At 38.7% G+C, this 17,813-nt stretch overlaps 1 protein-coding gene across 2 annotated transcripts; it reads right to left on the reverse strand.

Annotated features, from left to right (window-relative positions):
- Positions 1–2,876: 2,876 nt before the first annotated feature.
- On the reverse strand, positions 2,877–17,044 carry rbbp5 (retinoblastoma binding protein 5). Of its 2 annotated transcripts, none has more exons than XM_042406352.1 (14): positions 16,883–17,044; positions 14,727–14,752; positions 14,353–14,525; positions 13,538–13,678; positions 13,194–13,356; positions 12,408–12,517; positions 11,995–12,114; positions 10,242–10,395; positions 10,013–10,084; positions 9,685–9,802; positions 8,582–8,651; positions 7,659–7,894; positions 7,220–7,444; positions 2,877–3,268 (listed from the first exon to the last, which is right to left on the reverse strand). In XM_042406352.1, exons 1-14 carry the CDS (start codon positions 16,899–16,901, stop codon positions 3,216–3,218), a joined length of 1,680 nt encoding a protein of 559 aa, XP_042262286.1. In that variant the 5' UTR covers positions 16,902–17,044; the 3' UTR covers positions 2,877–3,215. The 2 variants fall into 2 exon arrangements, with proteins under 2 accessions (XP_042262286.1, XP_042262287.1); XM_042406353.1 differs by having other exon boundaries at positions 7,367–7,444; positions 16,883–17,043.
- Positions 17,045–17,813: the final 769 nt, after the last annotated feature.

A 17,813-nucleotide genomic window follows, 5' to 3' on the forward strand; every position in this document is an offset into this window, starting at 1 on the left:
TAATTAAAAAAAAAAAATAATAATAATCTTATTATGAGAAGAAAGTAGTAATCTTACTATAATGGTATAGTTTAATGAGAAAAAAAGTAATTACAAGAAGACAGTCATAATTGCATTACAAATAAATCTTATTACAAGAAGAATGCTGTAATTTTTTGAGAGAAATTAGTATTAGGAGAAAGTTTTAATCTTATAAGAAAAGTAATATTGTGTAATAAGCTGTAGTTTAATAAGAAAAAAGTCATATGTGTATGACAAAAGTCCTAATATTGAGAATAACGTCATAGTATTACAGGATTTTAAAAAAAGACTATCTGTTTAGTATTATGACTGTTTGTTGTAAAGATGGGTGGGCGTCAATTAAAAAATCTGATTAACTCAAACACCACATATCTTATAATGTTACCACTGAATATTTTATGTTTATTTATGTCATTATTTCAACTTTCTTTACTTGTTCCTAAAACAAAAATACACAACTTTGAGTTTCATTGCTTTTATTTTTAGGTTATTTCCAATGTGATGTTGGTTAACTGTCTAGCTTGACTCGCTGTCTGATTGACAAGTTGATAAACCAATCATTCTTGAGGTTTATTCTCTGATGCCCCGCCCACTCTGCTGTGATTGGTCGGAGCGGGTAGGATCAGGTTTGGATAGGTGGGACCGGGAAGAAGCTAAAGGAAAAATCCACGCATTTTTGACAGCATGATGATGACGTGAGAGGATAAAGGAGTGGAAACGTACAGTTGATCACAAGATTAATGAGTAATGCCTGCATTCATTCACAGAAAGTCGAGATAACCCCTGAGCAGCAAAGGAAAAGTACAGAGAGTTATCAGGACTCTCAAAAAGTATGATTTGATAACTTATTCAAACTACCTGTGAACAGTAAAAAAGTAAAATATTAAACTTTTTACTCCACTATATTTATTTGACAACTTTACATATTTTAAAGTTACTTTAAAGATTAAGATTTTACATAAAACACATACAATGATCTTATAAATAATGATGCATTGGTGTAGATTAAACTTTCCAACTGTATATAAAATAGTAGTATATAATAGTAGTATATGTATAAAAAATAGTTGACCTATTCCAACGGTAAAATAGTACTTATACTTCAGTGGATCAATAATTATTCAATAATACAACATATGCGAGTAAAACTCTCCCAGGGAGCATTTTAGGATATTTCTGATACTTTAAGTACATTTTGCTGATTATACTTCAAACTTTTACTTAATTGAAATTTTCAAAGCAGGACTTTTACTTGTGATGGAGTATTTTTACAGTGCGTTATTTACTTAAAGGACAGGTTCACCATTTTTCGAGTCTGTCTTAAAACAACAGTCAGGAGCCCAAATGAACACTGAAACCGGTTTTTCTTGCCGTAATCTTTCCTCCTGTTCATACTGACCATTAGAAGATCCCTTCATAATGCACTTACAATGTAAGTGATGGGGGACAAAATCCACAGTCGCTTAAAGCTTTAAAATGAGTCAAGTCAAGTAGATATCTTTCAACGTCACAGTCTTTTTAGTGCTAAAGTTCCTCTTTTTGTTACTATACTTCCACCGCAGCTCGACAAGGAAACACAAAGAGGGAATATGATGCTAAAAAGACTGTAAATGTGGCAGATATCCACTTGATATGACTAACTCACACTGCTGAAGCCTCATATAAGCTTCAGATAAACTTTTAAATACATTTTTTTTTGCACAAAATGACTGTGTGGACACACTTTTTGTGTGTTCCATTTACTGATGTGTCTGCCTGTCACATTTCATTAATTTAATATTTACAGTTTGCTCTCAACAATCACATTTATCACAATTTTAAGACGCCTCTCTTCCGTTTTGTCCACCTCAAAAACCTCCAACACTTTGAAAATAGTCCATTAAAAAACATTATTGTATTAATATTGTATATATTGTGTGATTTTGGCCTCCATCACTTACATTAAAAGCACATTTGAAGAGAATCTTTTAATAGCCAGTATGAACAGGAGGAATGATTACAGCAAGGAAAACCTCTTTCACTGTTAATGTGGACACCTGACTGTTGTTTTAAGACAGACTTGAACATTTGTTAACGTGTAATTTGAGGATCTAAATACTTCCTCCACCACTGCCTCCTTTACCGGAACTTCATATAAAAACATAGTTTCGCTCTGAATAAACAACCCTCCTAACTGAACGTAGGGTACTTACTAGTCGAAAGTCACTTTCTTCCAGTAAAAATATGTGGTCTGTGACTCATACGATGGAATTTGGACCCATTCACAGTATGAAAAGTTCAGCTGATCTGCTTGAGAACATAAATTCATAAAAGCCTTTCCCATTCCCCGTTAGAACGATGATAAAAAACAGGATTTGGTGCACTCTAATATTTTATCAGAGCAAGCAGCTTACTAGAGCTGCTGCAACACTTAGTCGATTAATTGATTAGTTGTCAACACGTTTTTAATCGCTGACTATTTTGATAATCGATTAATCATTTTGGGTAATTTTTTAAAGACAAAAATGCCCAAATTGTCTGATTGAATGTGAATATTTTCTGGTTTCTTTAGTCTTCTATGACATTTAACTGAATATCTTTAGGTTGTAGACAAAACTAAACAATTAATCCCCCCAAAAAAGACAGATTAATCAATAAGGAAAATAATTGTTAGTTGCAGCCCTACAGCTTACCATTACATTTATCTGATTAGAAAAGTTCTGTCATAGCAGCAGATTAATAGATCTTTGTCAGATTCTTTTTTCAGCTTTCAAAAAAAAAAAAAAAAAAAAAAAAAAAATCAACATCTGCCTCAGAAATCCAACATCTGTCAGGTCAGAGTTCAGGCTCGAACACAGAAACACACAACAGCCTCGTTACTTATAAATCAAAATGTTTTAATACGTATAAAAACAACAAGAAAGACGACACATACACTATCAGGACGCGGGCGTTCTATACATGATGAATCCTAACGAGGGCATGTGATCTCTACTGTGACGACTCGGCGGCTTCAAGCTCTCTTTGTCGACTCCTGTCAGTGATCCGGGCGGAAGAGGCTCCCCGTGATGATGCTTTTTGCTCTGGTTGGGAGAGGAAACAAGTCTGCGCCACCGAACAGGCTGCTCACTCAAAAAGTCTGTACATGACATCAAGCTTTGTGTCTCTTTGTTTGAGCCTGTCGGTGCTCGTGAAATAACCGTACACAGCAGTGATCAGTCCATCCCTCCGATGTCATGCTGTTTGTACGACTGTGACACCAGACTCCCTGCAGGAGGAACACACACGTATATCAGGAACAATAAGACGAAACTCACACAATGTTCTCCTTCAATTAAACTAGTGTAAACTCTCAGATTACTAATAATAACTGCCGGGTGAAAAACATTTGAGGAAGGCTGGAATTACCTGTGGTTCACTTCAGTAAATCAGTAAAATTAGTTACAACAAAAACATTTTCTCTTCTCTAACAGAAATACAGTTTTCAATTTAATTTGCTTGTGTTAAATCATTTTTAAGCGACTGTTAATAAAGCGTCACAGTTCTTCCAGATGTTTCAAGCTGCTGGAAGGCTGTGTGTGTTTATTTGGTAGTGTCTGTTTTGGGTGAATAAACACAAACAATCCAGCAATCAAATTCACGCAAATGAGGCCACACAAAGACGCACTAGTGTACTTCCGTGCTGCACTTTGGCACAGCGGCGCTTTGACTTAGATGCTAACATCGGGATGCTTACATGCTCACAATGATAATGCTAACATGCTGATGTTTAGCTGGTAATGTTTTCTATGTTCACCAGCATATTAGAGAGCTAACATTTGCTAATTAGCATTAAACATAAAGTACAGCTGAGGCTGAAGGGGATGTTATTCCTTTTGCAGATATTTGGTCATAAAGCAAATTATTAGAAAACTTGCAATTTATCCTGTGGGGGTCATGGATCTCTCTACCAGTCGTTGAGTTAGAAAGTAGAAGTGAATTAAGGGATTAATGACAGAAAATGGTATTTCTGTTAGAGAAGAGAGAGTGAGAGCGGCAGAGCAGAGTATCACATGACTCGGTTGTTGAATTTATGATTAAATATACTTATAAAACAGGTTGAGTGGAAATAAATACGCCTGCCTTTTAGTGTCACTTCCAAAACAATACTTTGACTCTGCTGAATATAAACATTGACTTTTTCAACAGGTATTATTAACAACAAGGTCTAAAAGTAGTTTTAGAACCGGTTGACAATCTGCCGTCAGCTATTAACTGTCAAGTTTTGATAATTAAATTTAATAATTAATAATGCTTCAGGAAAATGTTATGTTAGAATATTATGTTAATATTTTGGGAAATATTCTCGACATGTGACAGTACAGAGCTGGAGTTAGGACATGTTAGCCTAGCTTAGCATAAAGACTGGAAGCAAAGGGAAACAGCTACCCTGAGTTCAAAAATACACTTACCAACACCTCTAAGACTCACTGATTAACATGCATCTTGTTTATTTAATATGTACACAAACAGAAATGTAAAAATAACAGTTTGTCAAACAGCTGCGTGCGGCTTCCTGATGTCATCACAGTGAGGTTTGAACAGAAACCAAAACCTGAGCTCACAGACTATCCAGTCAACCCCGTGTTACAGCCGGAGACTCTGCACAATCACACGAGGCGAATGGATATACTTCTGTTCGTCTAGAAATAGTTCCAGCATGTGACTTCCCCACAAAATCACCGTAAAACTTTTTACATTTCTGTTTGTGTGTGAGATTGACATCAATTTTCTCATTTAACTCTCAGAAAGAAAGCAAATTTAAAAATAATTTACATCAAATATACAGAACCAGTCAAAAGTTTGGGTGATAGAGAACAGAAAGGTCCAAACCTTTGACTGGTTCTGTATATTTTATATTATATATATTTTATTTTTCTCTTGTTTTTTCTAACTGTCTTGATATTCTCAAGTACTAATGTTAACCTACTAAATGTCTAATCTTCTATATGATTATATGATTTATTCACCTGTATTTGTTCATTTGATGCTGAGGATGATCAGTGTTTGGTCGCTTATTTATAATAATGTATTAATTTGTAAAATGGCTAATTGATTTTTTGTACTTGACAAAGCAGCGTGTCTTGAATTTAGGGGGGGTGTTTAAATTTAATCTGCACACCTGCAGCATTGCGTAGCTGTTGAGTAACAAAATATGTCAATGTGTTCTCTTCATGGATGGTCAAAGTGGGATGAGTTCAGACATTAACACCGACTACATAAACGTACACTCACGTCTCTCAGACACACACAGAAACAGAAAGGACAGGACCTGAGCAGCGCTGCTGCAGACACACATTCATGTCACATGACAAGCCCAAGGAGCGAGGTGGGAGTGGGAGCAGGAGGGTCAAAGGCCAAGCAGGAAGTAGACGTAGACTAGCCAGCTAGCCCGCAGGGAAACAAGCTGCACCATCCCAACGTTAGCCACTTCAACATCCATCTGCCAACCACAGTCCAACTTCACCAAAGGTCAAATGACGCGAATTAGTCCAAGTGAAGCTGAAGTTAGCAGAGGTTAAACAGTCATAAAGCCACAGTCTGGGAGCAACAAAACTGTGACACAACACTGAATAATAAGAGGACAAACAGCTCATTTCTGACCACACAGCTTGTTTCTGACTCATATGTGGATAATTAATCATAAAATGACGTTTATATGACGTAACTTTGTTGTAATATTTCAGTAGAAGTATTTCTCTTTAAGTTAACAACGTTTGAGGAGGAAAAACCACAGTGTTAACCTTATAGAATAGTGTAGTTGTAACAACACTGAACTGCTCTCTGATTCAGGGTGGAGGCTGCATGTCTCAGACGTTTGTTGGACAGCCAGCAGACTTCCTGTTTACAGATTTCGCACTCCACTTTGTTCACATATTCAAAAAGAATTAAAAGCCGAACTGTAAGCCGCTGCTTTAGCATGAAAAGTAACTGGAAGAAACGTCTGCAGTTGAAAGTTGAGACGCTTTTATCACTTCAGTTACAAAATCTTAAGGTTGAAATTTTCCAACTCCAGTCAGGTGTCCAGTTTTCAGTACACGGACACACAGGCCCACACATGCTTCAACTCCGGAGTTCCCAAAAGTATTTTTCACAATAAAAGGGAGGTTTTGGCATGAATTTCCAAAAATTACCGGTTCTCAATTCCCTGTACTCAACACTGTCATGATGTCTCAGAAACAGCTGGTGCATGGTGTCTACCTCAAAAAAAACAAACATTTATCTTGTGGATTGTAAGAGAATAGTTATATTTTCTACAACTTTACCTTTAACATGATGAGAAGAAGAACCAGAACCAGTATTTAATAATAACTACAAGAGTTGGATCAGACTTGATAAAATCTAAACTATAGCAACATGACATTAATGTAGACAGTGTTTGTCATAAATAACTACAAGCAGATATGTCCTGTGATTCAATTATTAAAGGACAAGTTGCCAGTGAGTTAATTTATGTTTGTTTATATTCATACTGATTTCACATGTTTATAACTCATAATCCTGTAGTTTCTCTGCTTGGTAACACAAAACAAGTCCACTAAAGTTCACTGAACACAGACTGAAACCTTTTCATGTGGCCTAAGAGTCGATGTTAAGTCGATAGCGAGGTTTAACTGGTGCCATTCTCACCAGTTTTAAACAAGGTCGACTAAATGGGAGGTTGTTTAAAACTGTTCAGGGGTGGACACAGCTTTGGTGGAGAAAAATAAGAAGAATTTTTGCAATCAACATTTCATACTAGATTTCTTGAGAAATATGAACAAAGTGGGTGATGTCACATTTCACTGGAGCTCTGGTGTGTCTGGAAAGGAGGGACTCTAACCAGTCTCACCAGTAGAGCTGTGTGTTATTAATCATTTCAGACTGGATGAGCTTTAATTTAATGAAATACTGCTCTGACATGTGCAGATTCTGTCCTCCAGACTGTGGCTTTACAGCAGACGGGTCTCTGTCAGTGAGCTGTGTGGTTGGGGGGGAGGGGAAGTGGGTGGGTGGGGGTGGGGTGGGGTTGGGGTGGGGGTAGGGGGGGGGGGGTGTTGGTGTTGGGTGGAAGCAGTACAGAGGGGTTGGGGTGCTTTGGAGACAGGCTGGGCTGGTGTCAATCAGACTAGCAGGGCAGCAGGACTAGCAGAGCTTCCAGACTCAGCAGCAGCAGCAGCAGGGGCGGTGGCATGCTTACCTGTGGCCAGGCCCCCCTCTGCCCTGCCCTTCATCCCTCCTCCTCCTCCTCCTCCTCCCAGGCCAGAGCTGCCCAGGGCCTCCACGGGGAAGGAGGGCCGTTCGCCCCTGTAGGGCTTGGGCCTGAAGGGGAAGTCTTTGTCTTTACCTTTGGAGCCTTTGGGGCGGCCTGCTGTCTTCTTCTTGGACTTGCCATCCCCCTTCACACCCAGTAGGGGGTGCACCTCTGAGGACAGAGAGGACAGACTCAGAATCCAAGTCCAGCTTTTAAAGCGGGAGCAGATTAGAAAACAGGGAGGCTTCATACCAAAATATGATCAACAACAGGAAATCTAATGAATAAAGGCATGTCTCCTGTTTCTGATTTCCTGTAGTTGAGGAAAATAAAGGCCCAGATGGCATCTTGTGTGTATATTTATTGTCATGATCCACTCTCTCACCGTCACTGGGCACCCCCTGCAGCTCGATGGTGGTGGTGCGGGCCTTTTTCTTGGCCGGGCCTCCTTCAGATGAAGGCTGCCGCTGCTTCTTGTCGCCGCCTGCCAACGCTTCCTCTGGAGTGGCGGTCTGAACCGAGGCGTCAGGCGGGGGGCCGAAGGGGTTTTCCTCTGGGTCCTCGACCTCTGGGGCGATGGGCAGGTACAGCAGGGCTTTGTAGTCCTCCAGCTCCTCATCACTGCAGGACAAACAAGACTCTCAGTGGCTGAATAGCTTATTCACCCTTAAATCTAATATAAAATAAACTTTATTTGTGTCTTTCAAAAACAAGTTTGTGGCTCACAAATAGAGAATGAACAGAGAAAACTAATCCTGATACGTAGACACAGTATTAAATAAACAAGATTTTACAGGCAACACCTACAAAAAGCTCTCTTCCATTTGGATTTCAGTTCACAGTAGTTTGAAGGACAATTAGATTCGTTTTAGTGATCGCAGACATCATGAAGGATAGTTTGGTTTTAACAGTTCAGCGATGTGCTCTGAAGCTTTGCCATGAAATACTTAACAGATGATTAAAAATATTGGAAAAATCAGTTCTAAAACAAACTGGTGGTGAGTGTAATGAGGCTAAAATCGGAATAATGTGACTGAGCTGTTTGATGTTTGTTAGAAGTCTGGCAGCAGAGTTTTTGAACAAGCTGGAGTCAATTAAACAGTAATAAGGACTGGAGCACTTTGCCAGTGTCATGAGGCGAAATGATGGATCTAATTCTCACAATATCTGAAGGAAGCGTGATGTGATGTGATATTTTATGATGTGCAAGAATAAAGATGTTTTGATGATTCAGGGCGTCGTTGAAGATCAAATCTAAAAATAAACACGTTTCAGATTAGAGAGGTAAACCGTACTGTTCTTACTCACCTGCTGCAAAAAGCGACTATGGGATCAACAGTGGTGACATCCACCTCTTCATCCTCGGCAGCGTCTGCACCTGCAACACGTTCATAAGTTCAAGCCTGAGACAGAACCAGTGGAACCAGTAAGACCAGTGCAGAGCACGGTGGTCATCAATCTTCTGTCAGCAGCTGGCTCACATTTGACTCACGAGTGTTGATGCAAATGTATGCGATACCGAGGTTGTGAGAAACGTGCAGAACAAAAGGGGTGAGTGTTGTCATAGCAACCACCCCGTATGATACAAATAATTCAGGGGCGGAGTGCGCGAGGGATTCATGGATCTTATTGTTTTGGACTGACAGGAAATGCCGACAATCAGTGAGGATGTGACTTTGGAATGCCGCTGTAAAAATAATCAAGGACAAAGCGTAATGTTTTTCTAAGGACGTAACACTTATTTATGTAACTGAGATATTCCTGGAGCTGTTTCACCGCCGCCCGCAATTCATTTTAATTCTTATGTCAGCTGTGAGCTCCTCGATTTCCTTTGTGCATTGCATTGTGGGTCAATAATGTCCATGAATATCACTCTGAAAAATGTTATACATTTAACCTGATTATTGACATTTAAATATTCTTAATGTTGTAACTTTCCCAGTGTGAGTCCACGACATATTTACAATCCACTTTTAATAAGTATTATGTAAAGAAACAGGTAAACATCTGAAGTATTGAACTGCAGGACTGGATCCAAAAAAATCAAATGCAGACGGAGCACGAGAGGTTTATTCTACACAATGGTGTAACTGTGTCTTAGTAGGTATGTACTGAATGTTCTGTATGTGGACTTTGAGGGGAAATAACTCTCCGCCATACAAATAAACACTCCTTATATTTCAATCTTTGGCTTAGGAGCCATGTTACGCAATAAAGACTTTGCTTTAAAATTACATACCATCAGGTTTTGGTATTTGTCTTTATTGAAGTAAGGATTTCTACACTGTAACAGCAAAAACTGCACCATTACAGGCCCTCTGTGAGCCAGAAAAAACAACCCTGTCAGTCAAACTATTGTATATATGTGTGTGTGTGTGTGTGTGTGTGTGTGTGTGTGTGTGTGTATCTACCTGTCTGCTCAGGTTCACTCTTGTCTTCGTCCTCGATGTCAAATTCAGACTCTCTCTCCTCGTACTCCACGTTCTCATCCAGTTCTTTGAAGTCTGGAGCAAAAGCGCTCCAGTTTTCCTGCAGACAAACCAACATTCAGCCGTCGATCTAACATAACAACATGTTACATCAACTCAGCCGGTAGTTTGAGGCTGAATTCCCATATTTTTGACAATGATATGGAACATGGAGCCAAATCTTTGAGGCTGAGTATGAGAAATGTGGGAGAATGAACACTGAAATAATCCATCCGTGTACATCCAGCCTTCATTATCACTGTCTACTTACCACTTGGTTCTGAGCCCAGATGGACACCACTCCACTGGAGATGGAGGCGATAATTGGACGAACAGGATGCCACTGGACATAGGTCAAAAGTGAAATGGGTAAATTATCTGACTATAAACAACATAGTCTCTTAATATTAGCATAAATATACCCTCAGAAGTGTTGGGTGAATGTTTTAATCTCTACACAGCGTTCTACTGAGCCACAATTTCATTTTTAGCATCCTTACAGCGACATCCAGCAGCAGCTCTCCTCTGGTTCCATGCAGGATCTTCACCAGGTTTCCGATGCTCTTCTCCCAGATGTAGAGAGCGTGCTGCCTGGCTGAACCAGCCACAATGTACTCGCCGTCCCCGGAGAAACAGCAGCGCTTCCACGGAGTCCTGAACACAGAAAACACAGGTGAAAGACATTTAAAAGAGGGGAATCATAAGGGAAGGGAAATATTCAGCACTATAAACTGTGACATGTTTCATGTTTCCAACAAGTGTTTTCCTCAGCTCTCTCTTTCATCATCACTTATTGATCTGAGTGTTGCTTAAACATTGTATGTCAAATCTACAAAACTTTCAGTCCCTCCAGAGAGATCGCTTGCCAAATTTATCACAACGGTTTCCCTCTTAAAAATAATCCAAAAACACCTTTATGAGCCAAAGTCAAATAAAATCTCACTCTCCACAATCACAGGACTTTCTTACACCAGTACTCCTCTTGTCGGGCTGCTCTTTCCTCAAGGCTATTACTCAAAATAAGTTCCCATTAACCCCATTTAAAGTTACCATCTTAAACTGAACACTAAAACCAACCACTCTGTTTCAGGACATTGTGAAAAGAACGAAGGCTACTTTATAGACTCGGGAAAAATAAAAGTTACAGAGACGCTTCCAAATTCCTGTCTGCACAGGCTAATTGTTACAAAAATGTCACATTTGCTTACAAAAACAGCAGCCAAAGATAGAAAGTGCAAAATACTCCCCGATGTTTTGCATGTGAGGGCTAAACTGTTTGTTGCCTCTGTAATATTATGGCGCCATCACCAAAAACCAATGTTTCTTTAACAGTCGCAATTCTTTTTTTCTTAAAACTTAACTGTAATTTAGCTCAAACTCTCTTTCTATCCCAGCTTTAAAAAGGCCGAACCAGCAATCAGACTCAAATTAAAAGAGTGAAAGGGTAAAGAGTAGGCGTATTACTTCCTCTCAGGCTATTTGGTACTTTTCTAGATACATGGTGTACTTTTACAAGATTGTACCGTACCATTTCGTCGCACTGCATCTGGGCAGTCAGCTTTCTCTGTGAAAGCCGCAACTCAGTGGAATTTCCTACCTGATGACATGAGGAGCTGCAGTTCAATCGGTACGTTCAAAACCAAATTAAAAAAATCTGCTAAAACCTACTCAGCTCTGTAACCACTGAATATAAATTCCATCTCATGGTCTTCTCATGAACGCAAATAATCTTGCTTTTAATTTGACAAGCTTACATTATTAATTTCTAGTTGACGTTGTGGGTGTACGTAATGTGCTGTTGTGTGTAGTTTTGTATTTTGTAGACTGTGTCCTGTGTGTTTTTTTGCTTTGCACTGTTTGTTATTGTGCTGTTATATGTTTTATTTGTAAGGGACTGCAGATGAAAATTAGCTTTAAGCTAACTCTGGTGCAGTACATCAAATGTTAACATGTATGTTTAACACTGCACATGCTCCCAATAAACATAATACAACAACAACTCAACATTAAAAATGACTGTTCCAACTTTACATAATGTATCAGTGAATCTTTGCACTTGAAATAGAAACTATCTGGACACTGGACTGATTTACCAAATAAAAACCAATAAAGTTTTGGGAGTTTCAATCCAGTGTCTGGACACACCTAAACTTAGGAATGGGATGTGCACATCACTAACTTTTTGCAGACATAACTTAATACGGCATGACTTTGTCCTCAGCTGTAGTGGAACAGTGTGCTGTATCGACGTACCTGTTGACCAGGTCCTGTAGTTTCTGCATGGGTTCCGGCTCACCGTCTCTGCCGCAGGTCAGTATCTCCCTGCCGTCGTACACCCTGATGATCCGGTCGGCTGTGTTTATAAGGAAGCAACTGTACAGAAAAACAGGACAGGTGGACAGAGAGAGGTAGGATTAGAGCTGCTTTCTCAGTCGAGGCTTTTAAAGTGAGTTTCTTTGCTTTCTTGGAGGGTTTTGGCAACTTTTGTATTTCACACAAACTGTATTCCCAAGTGTGCAAGTGTGTTTATGTGGATCCTGTGTAAACACCGTGATATGGTTCGTTCAACAATCAGCAATTAAGACAGTTGCAAAGGGACTACCAATGTTTCGATTGTGTTAGTTGGTCCAGGTCTAGATACAGACCGACCTCCTGTTGCCTCTCACCTGCCCTTGCGTGCAAATTCGATGGATTTGATGGCGGTGGTGTTGCTGGTGCCAGTGGTCACTCTGAAGGAAGCCACCAGCTCCTGAGTGTTTGTGTTCAACACGAGAATCTGCAACAGATAGAGACATGACGGAAAACATCCTAAAACACTGCATGTCATTCATAAAACTGAAGAAAAAGCAAAAAAAACAGGTTTTTGGTATAAAATGTTAGTGGAGGGAAATTTACAAATAATTTGGTAACTTTTAGTGACTGATTTGTTATTTCATCTGTTAAAAAAGGACATTTGAAAGCTGCTCTTTAACTTGATGATTAAAATTGTTTTTCATGTGGTTTTTAAGTGTCCAAATACTGTAATAAATATGTGAACATTTAATGAATCTGACTGAGAAACCTCATGTGCTTCAGTCATAGTTTATTTATTAAAAAAGGCACATCAACACAGACTATCATCCTATTTCTTCTCTTTTTATTCGGCATAATTTCATTGTTCTGCGTGCAGCATTTTTAGTCTTTCAAATTTCTCTGATATCATAAATTTTCTTTGTAAAATAAAAAAGTTGGAAAATTCAGGGGGAAATTGTTGTTGTCTATGTGGAAGGGTGTTCGCATGCATTGATATCTACAGCTGTGTCTTTAGACTGTACTGCTGGAGGCACCAGCGTGAGAAATATTATAATTTTACTCATAAAACTTTCTCAATCAAATTCACATTGACTTGTGATGTCTTTAAAAGCAGTGATGTGAACGACAGGTGCTCTGTTCTCAACTATAGTGACAACGACCTTTCCTTTGGCGTTTCCAGTGTAGATGTATTCGCCCCGTCTGTCAAAGGCCGCCACCACATTCAGGTCTGAATCATCGTCCACAGGCAGGACGACGTGTTTGGAGTCTGACAGAGTCAACAGGACCGGGGCTGACTTCATGGGACACACCAACACCTTGTCCCTAAAACACAAACATCATTTCTTGTTGGTACAAAATTGCAAAGAATATTAACTTATTACTGATCAAGACAAATTAAAACAAGCAAAAACTCTTCTTGGGATGTCACTGTTGTTCATGGCATAGGTCCGTCCGCCAAACCTTAGATGTAACATGTACAGACAGATGCTGTCGGGTCACTCACATGTCTCTGGGATGGCACTGCAGTTTCAGGATGGGTGAGGGGAAGCGAAACCTCTGGTCACAGTCTCCAGTCAGGACGTCCCACTGCGAGACAATGTTGTCTGTGGAGGCACTCACCAGCTTGTGACCGTCTCGACTCCAACTGCACACACACACAAGTGACGTAAGTAGGTGTGTGAAAAGTTGCCAACTTTCACATCACCCAGTCAGGCAGGGGTCTATGTGGCAGTGAATTCAGAAAGACAACTTTCTGCCAAGTCTAACCCTCTCTGTGATAACTTATTGTAAATGTCAATATAGTCAATTACTCAGCTATTGTCATGAACATAGATTTATGTTGATTTTGTCATACAACAACACAATTAAACAAATAAAATAATGATTTAATCACCGCAGTGCAGAAGCTTAGGAGGGACAGCATGTTTAAAATTAAGTATGAGCCATTATAAAATCACTATTTCTTACTGGTTCCTTTGTCTGACAACAGAGACAGAAAAATATGTAAATGAGAACAAATATATCTTGAATTCGGTTTAAATAAAACACAGCAAGTGACTACAGAGGATGAATTTAAGATTTCACTGTTGTCCTATTTGTTCAGGTGTTTCACTGTGGAACACTCTTTTGAAAACGACCTGACAACACACGCACATCTTTTTTAAACCATAATGAGTCTTAAAACAAGATGGCTTCATGTGGACAAAGTCTAAGATGGTGTAGGCGAGGGAGGTAAAGTGTACAGTAAAAAAAAAAAAAAGGAACATTCACCAGACACTTATCACGGCACACTGTGTGATGATGTGTGATGCGTCTCACCATAAAGAGCAGACTGGGTGGATGTGTGCACTGATGATTTTGGCGATGCCCCGTGTGAGGAAGTCCCAGATGACGATTCGACCATCGTTGCAGCCCACAGCCAGCAGGGTGCCCCAGCGGTTGAAGGTGCAGGTAAGGGCCATGCTGATACAGTCCAGAGTGCCATCTGCCTCCTAACACACACACACACACACACGAACACACGCAACAAAACCACAGTCAGAGTTTGCATCAGCCCTGAAGCAACTGAGCAGCGTTGCTTCATATATCACTGTTGCCTAAATCAAAAGCTGAAACTCAAAAAGATGATTTTCAGAGTAAAAATATATTCTTTATTATCAAGCTCATCTGTACATTACAAGCTGGTGACTTACCTCTGGATAGTTCTGCCCGAACGATTCTAGGAGAGAAATAATAAAGACTGTGATGAGAAATACTGAACAAAAGTAACATTCATACATGAAGTATAGTATCAGCTGGCTCAGACACACAACACAACTGTCCATCAGTCATTATTTCATTCTCATAAATATGGCACAGATAATCTATGTGGTACAGCAGTACAGAGTATTTGGGCTTTGGAACAACATTATAGTCAAGGAACTATTCAGAATAAATTCAGAAATTTACAAGACAGAAAACTTTTATAGATGTAAGATTTAAGTCAGACAGTCATTACAATTTAATAAGAAAACAGAGTATATTTACCTGCCAAAAAAAGCAGGAAATCATCCAAGATTAAAGTGAGAAATTTGTGAGAGAAAACCTTGAAATTTTGTCCAAAGTTTAGTCAGAAATTTGTAAGCAACAACTCGGAATTTATCAAACATTAAAAATAGAAATTTACAATAGGGAAAAATGACTCTTCAGAAATTCTGAGATTTGATGCTGAGGTGAACTTCAGATTTGGAAGTTAAGGAAAAATTTAAATTCAAAGAAACTTAATGATATAAGATTTCTTGGCTGGTGTCCCATTGTTTCATCACTTAAAATGTGTGAAACAGGTACTAGAGTTCCTACTCTTAACAGTATTTAAACCCTATTTTAGATTTGTGAAAGCTTTTATTTATGAAAACAGAAAAAGGGGACCAGATCACACCAGACCCAGGTCTAGCTCGATAATCAGTGTACTTAGACTTATCAGCCCTGAACATAAAAACAGAGACTCTGAAGATGACTTTGATCCAGATTCAGGTTTGTGAAACCTTTACTCTATTTGTGAAAACTGAAATAAGGTGATATTACTCCTTGCTCTCCATCCAGATCACATCAGAGCACATGTAACACACAAAAAAAATAACACCGTACTCAAGAGACTTATCAAACCCGGACTAACACTGAGACTCTGGATCTGTTTAAAACCCAGTTTCAGATTTGTGAAACCTCAATGCTCCTCAATGCTCCACTTATCTGGAACAAACTCCCAGAAAACTTGAGGTCTGCTGCAACTCTCAGTTCTTTTAAATCTAGGCTGAAGACTTTCCTGTTTTGCTGCTATCTTTTATTAAATCAAAATTGAGGCTTTTGATTAATTTCTTGCACTGCAATGTAACTTTTATTCTCATGTTTATCTGTTTTATTCTATTTTAGCTTATATTTATTTTCTTTACTCTTAAATGACTTTTAGATTGTATTTATGTGTCTTTTTATACTGTGTACAATGTGTACATTTTGTCTTGATGCCTTTAATGTTTTATGCAAAGCACAATAATAATTTCACTGCTCCAGACCAGGTCTAGCTACAAAACCACAGTGATTAGACTTGTCAAACCTGGACTAGATTAACAAGTAAACTATAGTGACTGTTTAAAAGCCAGATTTAGATATTAATTACTTCTGAAAACATAAATAAGTACGATTGGACTGCTTTTCCTCCACCCAGATCCTTACAAGCCAGGTTTAAATAAGAATAAACACTGTATTTGGACTAGTCAAACCTGGACTAGACTAACATGGAAACTCGAAAAGACTTTTAAGCGTATTTTAGACATTAAAAACCTTCATTCTTTATGTTAAGAAAGATAAACTGCAATTTTTTTCCCATTGTATGAATTTTTTCAAGTGTTATTTTCCTGAGTAGTAACGTTACCTCCTGTCATATGGACCAGATGTGTGAGTTTTTATCTCTCCGTGGTCCTAATAACGTTGAGATTTATAAATTTGTAGGCATGTGTGTATGCATGATGAAAACCCCAATAAAACTGTGTATAAAATTTATATTTAATTCATACAGTAACAATGTATCGAGGCTAACGGCAGCTAACTGTCACTTCGTCTGTTTCCATTTTATAACAAACATTTATCCATATTTAATCAGACAAAGACGATATCTGAAGAACCAATTTAATGTGAAACTTGTAACAGAAGTTAACACTGTTATTATGATAATTAGTGTGATTTTAATTTGATTCGTATCGGTTGCTGTTAGCATGCTAGGCTAACTTACAATGCTAACCATAACAAGTAGCATTAGCGACGTTAGAGTAGGCACGAGTATGTAAAACAAAGAGAGATGTTTTTTGTTAGTTACCGAGCAGTTCCAGATTCATTGTTGGACGACGGAGGATCCAAAAGTTCCTTATAAACTCGATTTCACTTAATATTTCACCAAATTTCACTCGTATTTACTTCTGCTACGACTGCCGGGGAGACTGGCGCCGAGCATCCAGTGAGGACCCCAAACAATGCGACGTAAAATATGCCTGAACGAAATACAAACCACCCTGCGGATCTATTGCAGGATAGGTTCACAATTTTTCATGTCTGTCTTAAAACAACGGTCAGGTGGCCAAATAAACATCGAAATATTTTTTTTCTAGCTGTAATTATTTCTCCTGTTTATACTGACCATTAGAAGATCCCCTCATAATGCACTTACAATGTAAGTGATGGGGGAAAAATCCACAAACCTCCTGTGCAAAAATATATTTAAAAGTTTATCTGAAGTTAATATGAAGCTTCAGCCATTCAAATGAGTCAAATCAAGTAGATATTTTTCGTTACAGTCTTTTTAGTGCCAAAGTCCCTCTTTTTGTTACTATATTTCCACCGCAGCTCAACAGGGAAACACAAAGAGGGAATTTGATGCTAAAAAGACTGAATGTGGCAGATATCCACTTAATATGACTAACTCAGACTGCTGCAGCCTCATATAAGTTTCAGATAAACTTTTAAATGCATTTTTGTAGTAAATGACTGTGTGGACACACTGGGAATTTGTTGAACGCACATTTGAAGAGAATCTTTTAATAGTCAGTATGAACAGGAGGAATGATTACAGTGAGGAAAACCTCTTCCACTGTTCATATGGGCACCTGACTGTTGAGGCAACACAAAGAGGGAATTTGCTGCAAATAAGTGTGTAAATATGGCAGATATCCACTGATATTACTCTTCTGTGTGCACTGTATTAATGTAAATTTGAGGCAACTCATGTTGTTCTTGCATTTTGTCTTAAATCC

Source organism: Thunnus maccoyii, chromosome 3 (assembly GCF_910596095.1).
Source record: "Thunnus maccoyii chromosome 3, fThuMac1.1, whole genome shotgun sequence".
Taxonomy (NCBI): domain Eukaryota; kingdom Metazoa; phylum Chordata; class Actinopteri; order Scombriformes; family Scombridae; genus Thunnus; species Thunnus maccoyii.

Coding starts and splice junctions, on each gene's coding strand:
- rbbp5 (XM_042406352.1), bottom strand. Junction 14,526..14,726: donor TCGGGCAGAACTATCCAGAG/GTAAGTCACCAG, acceptor TGTGTGTGTTAG/GAGGCAGATGGCACTCTGGA. Junction 13,357..13,537: donor CAGTGCCATCCCAGAGACAT/GTGAGTGACCCG, acceptor TTTGTGTTTTAG/GGACAAGGTGTTGGTGTGTC.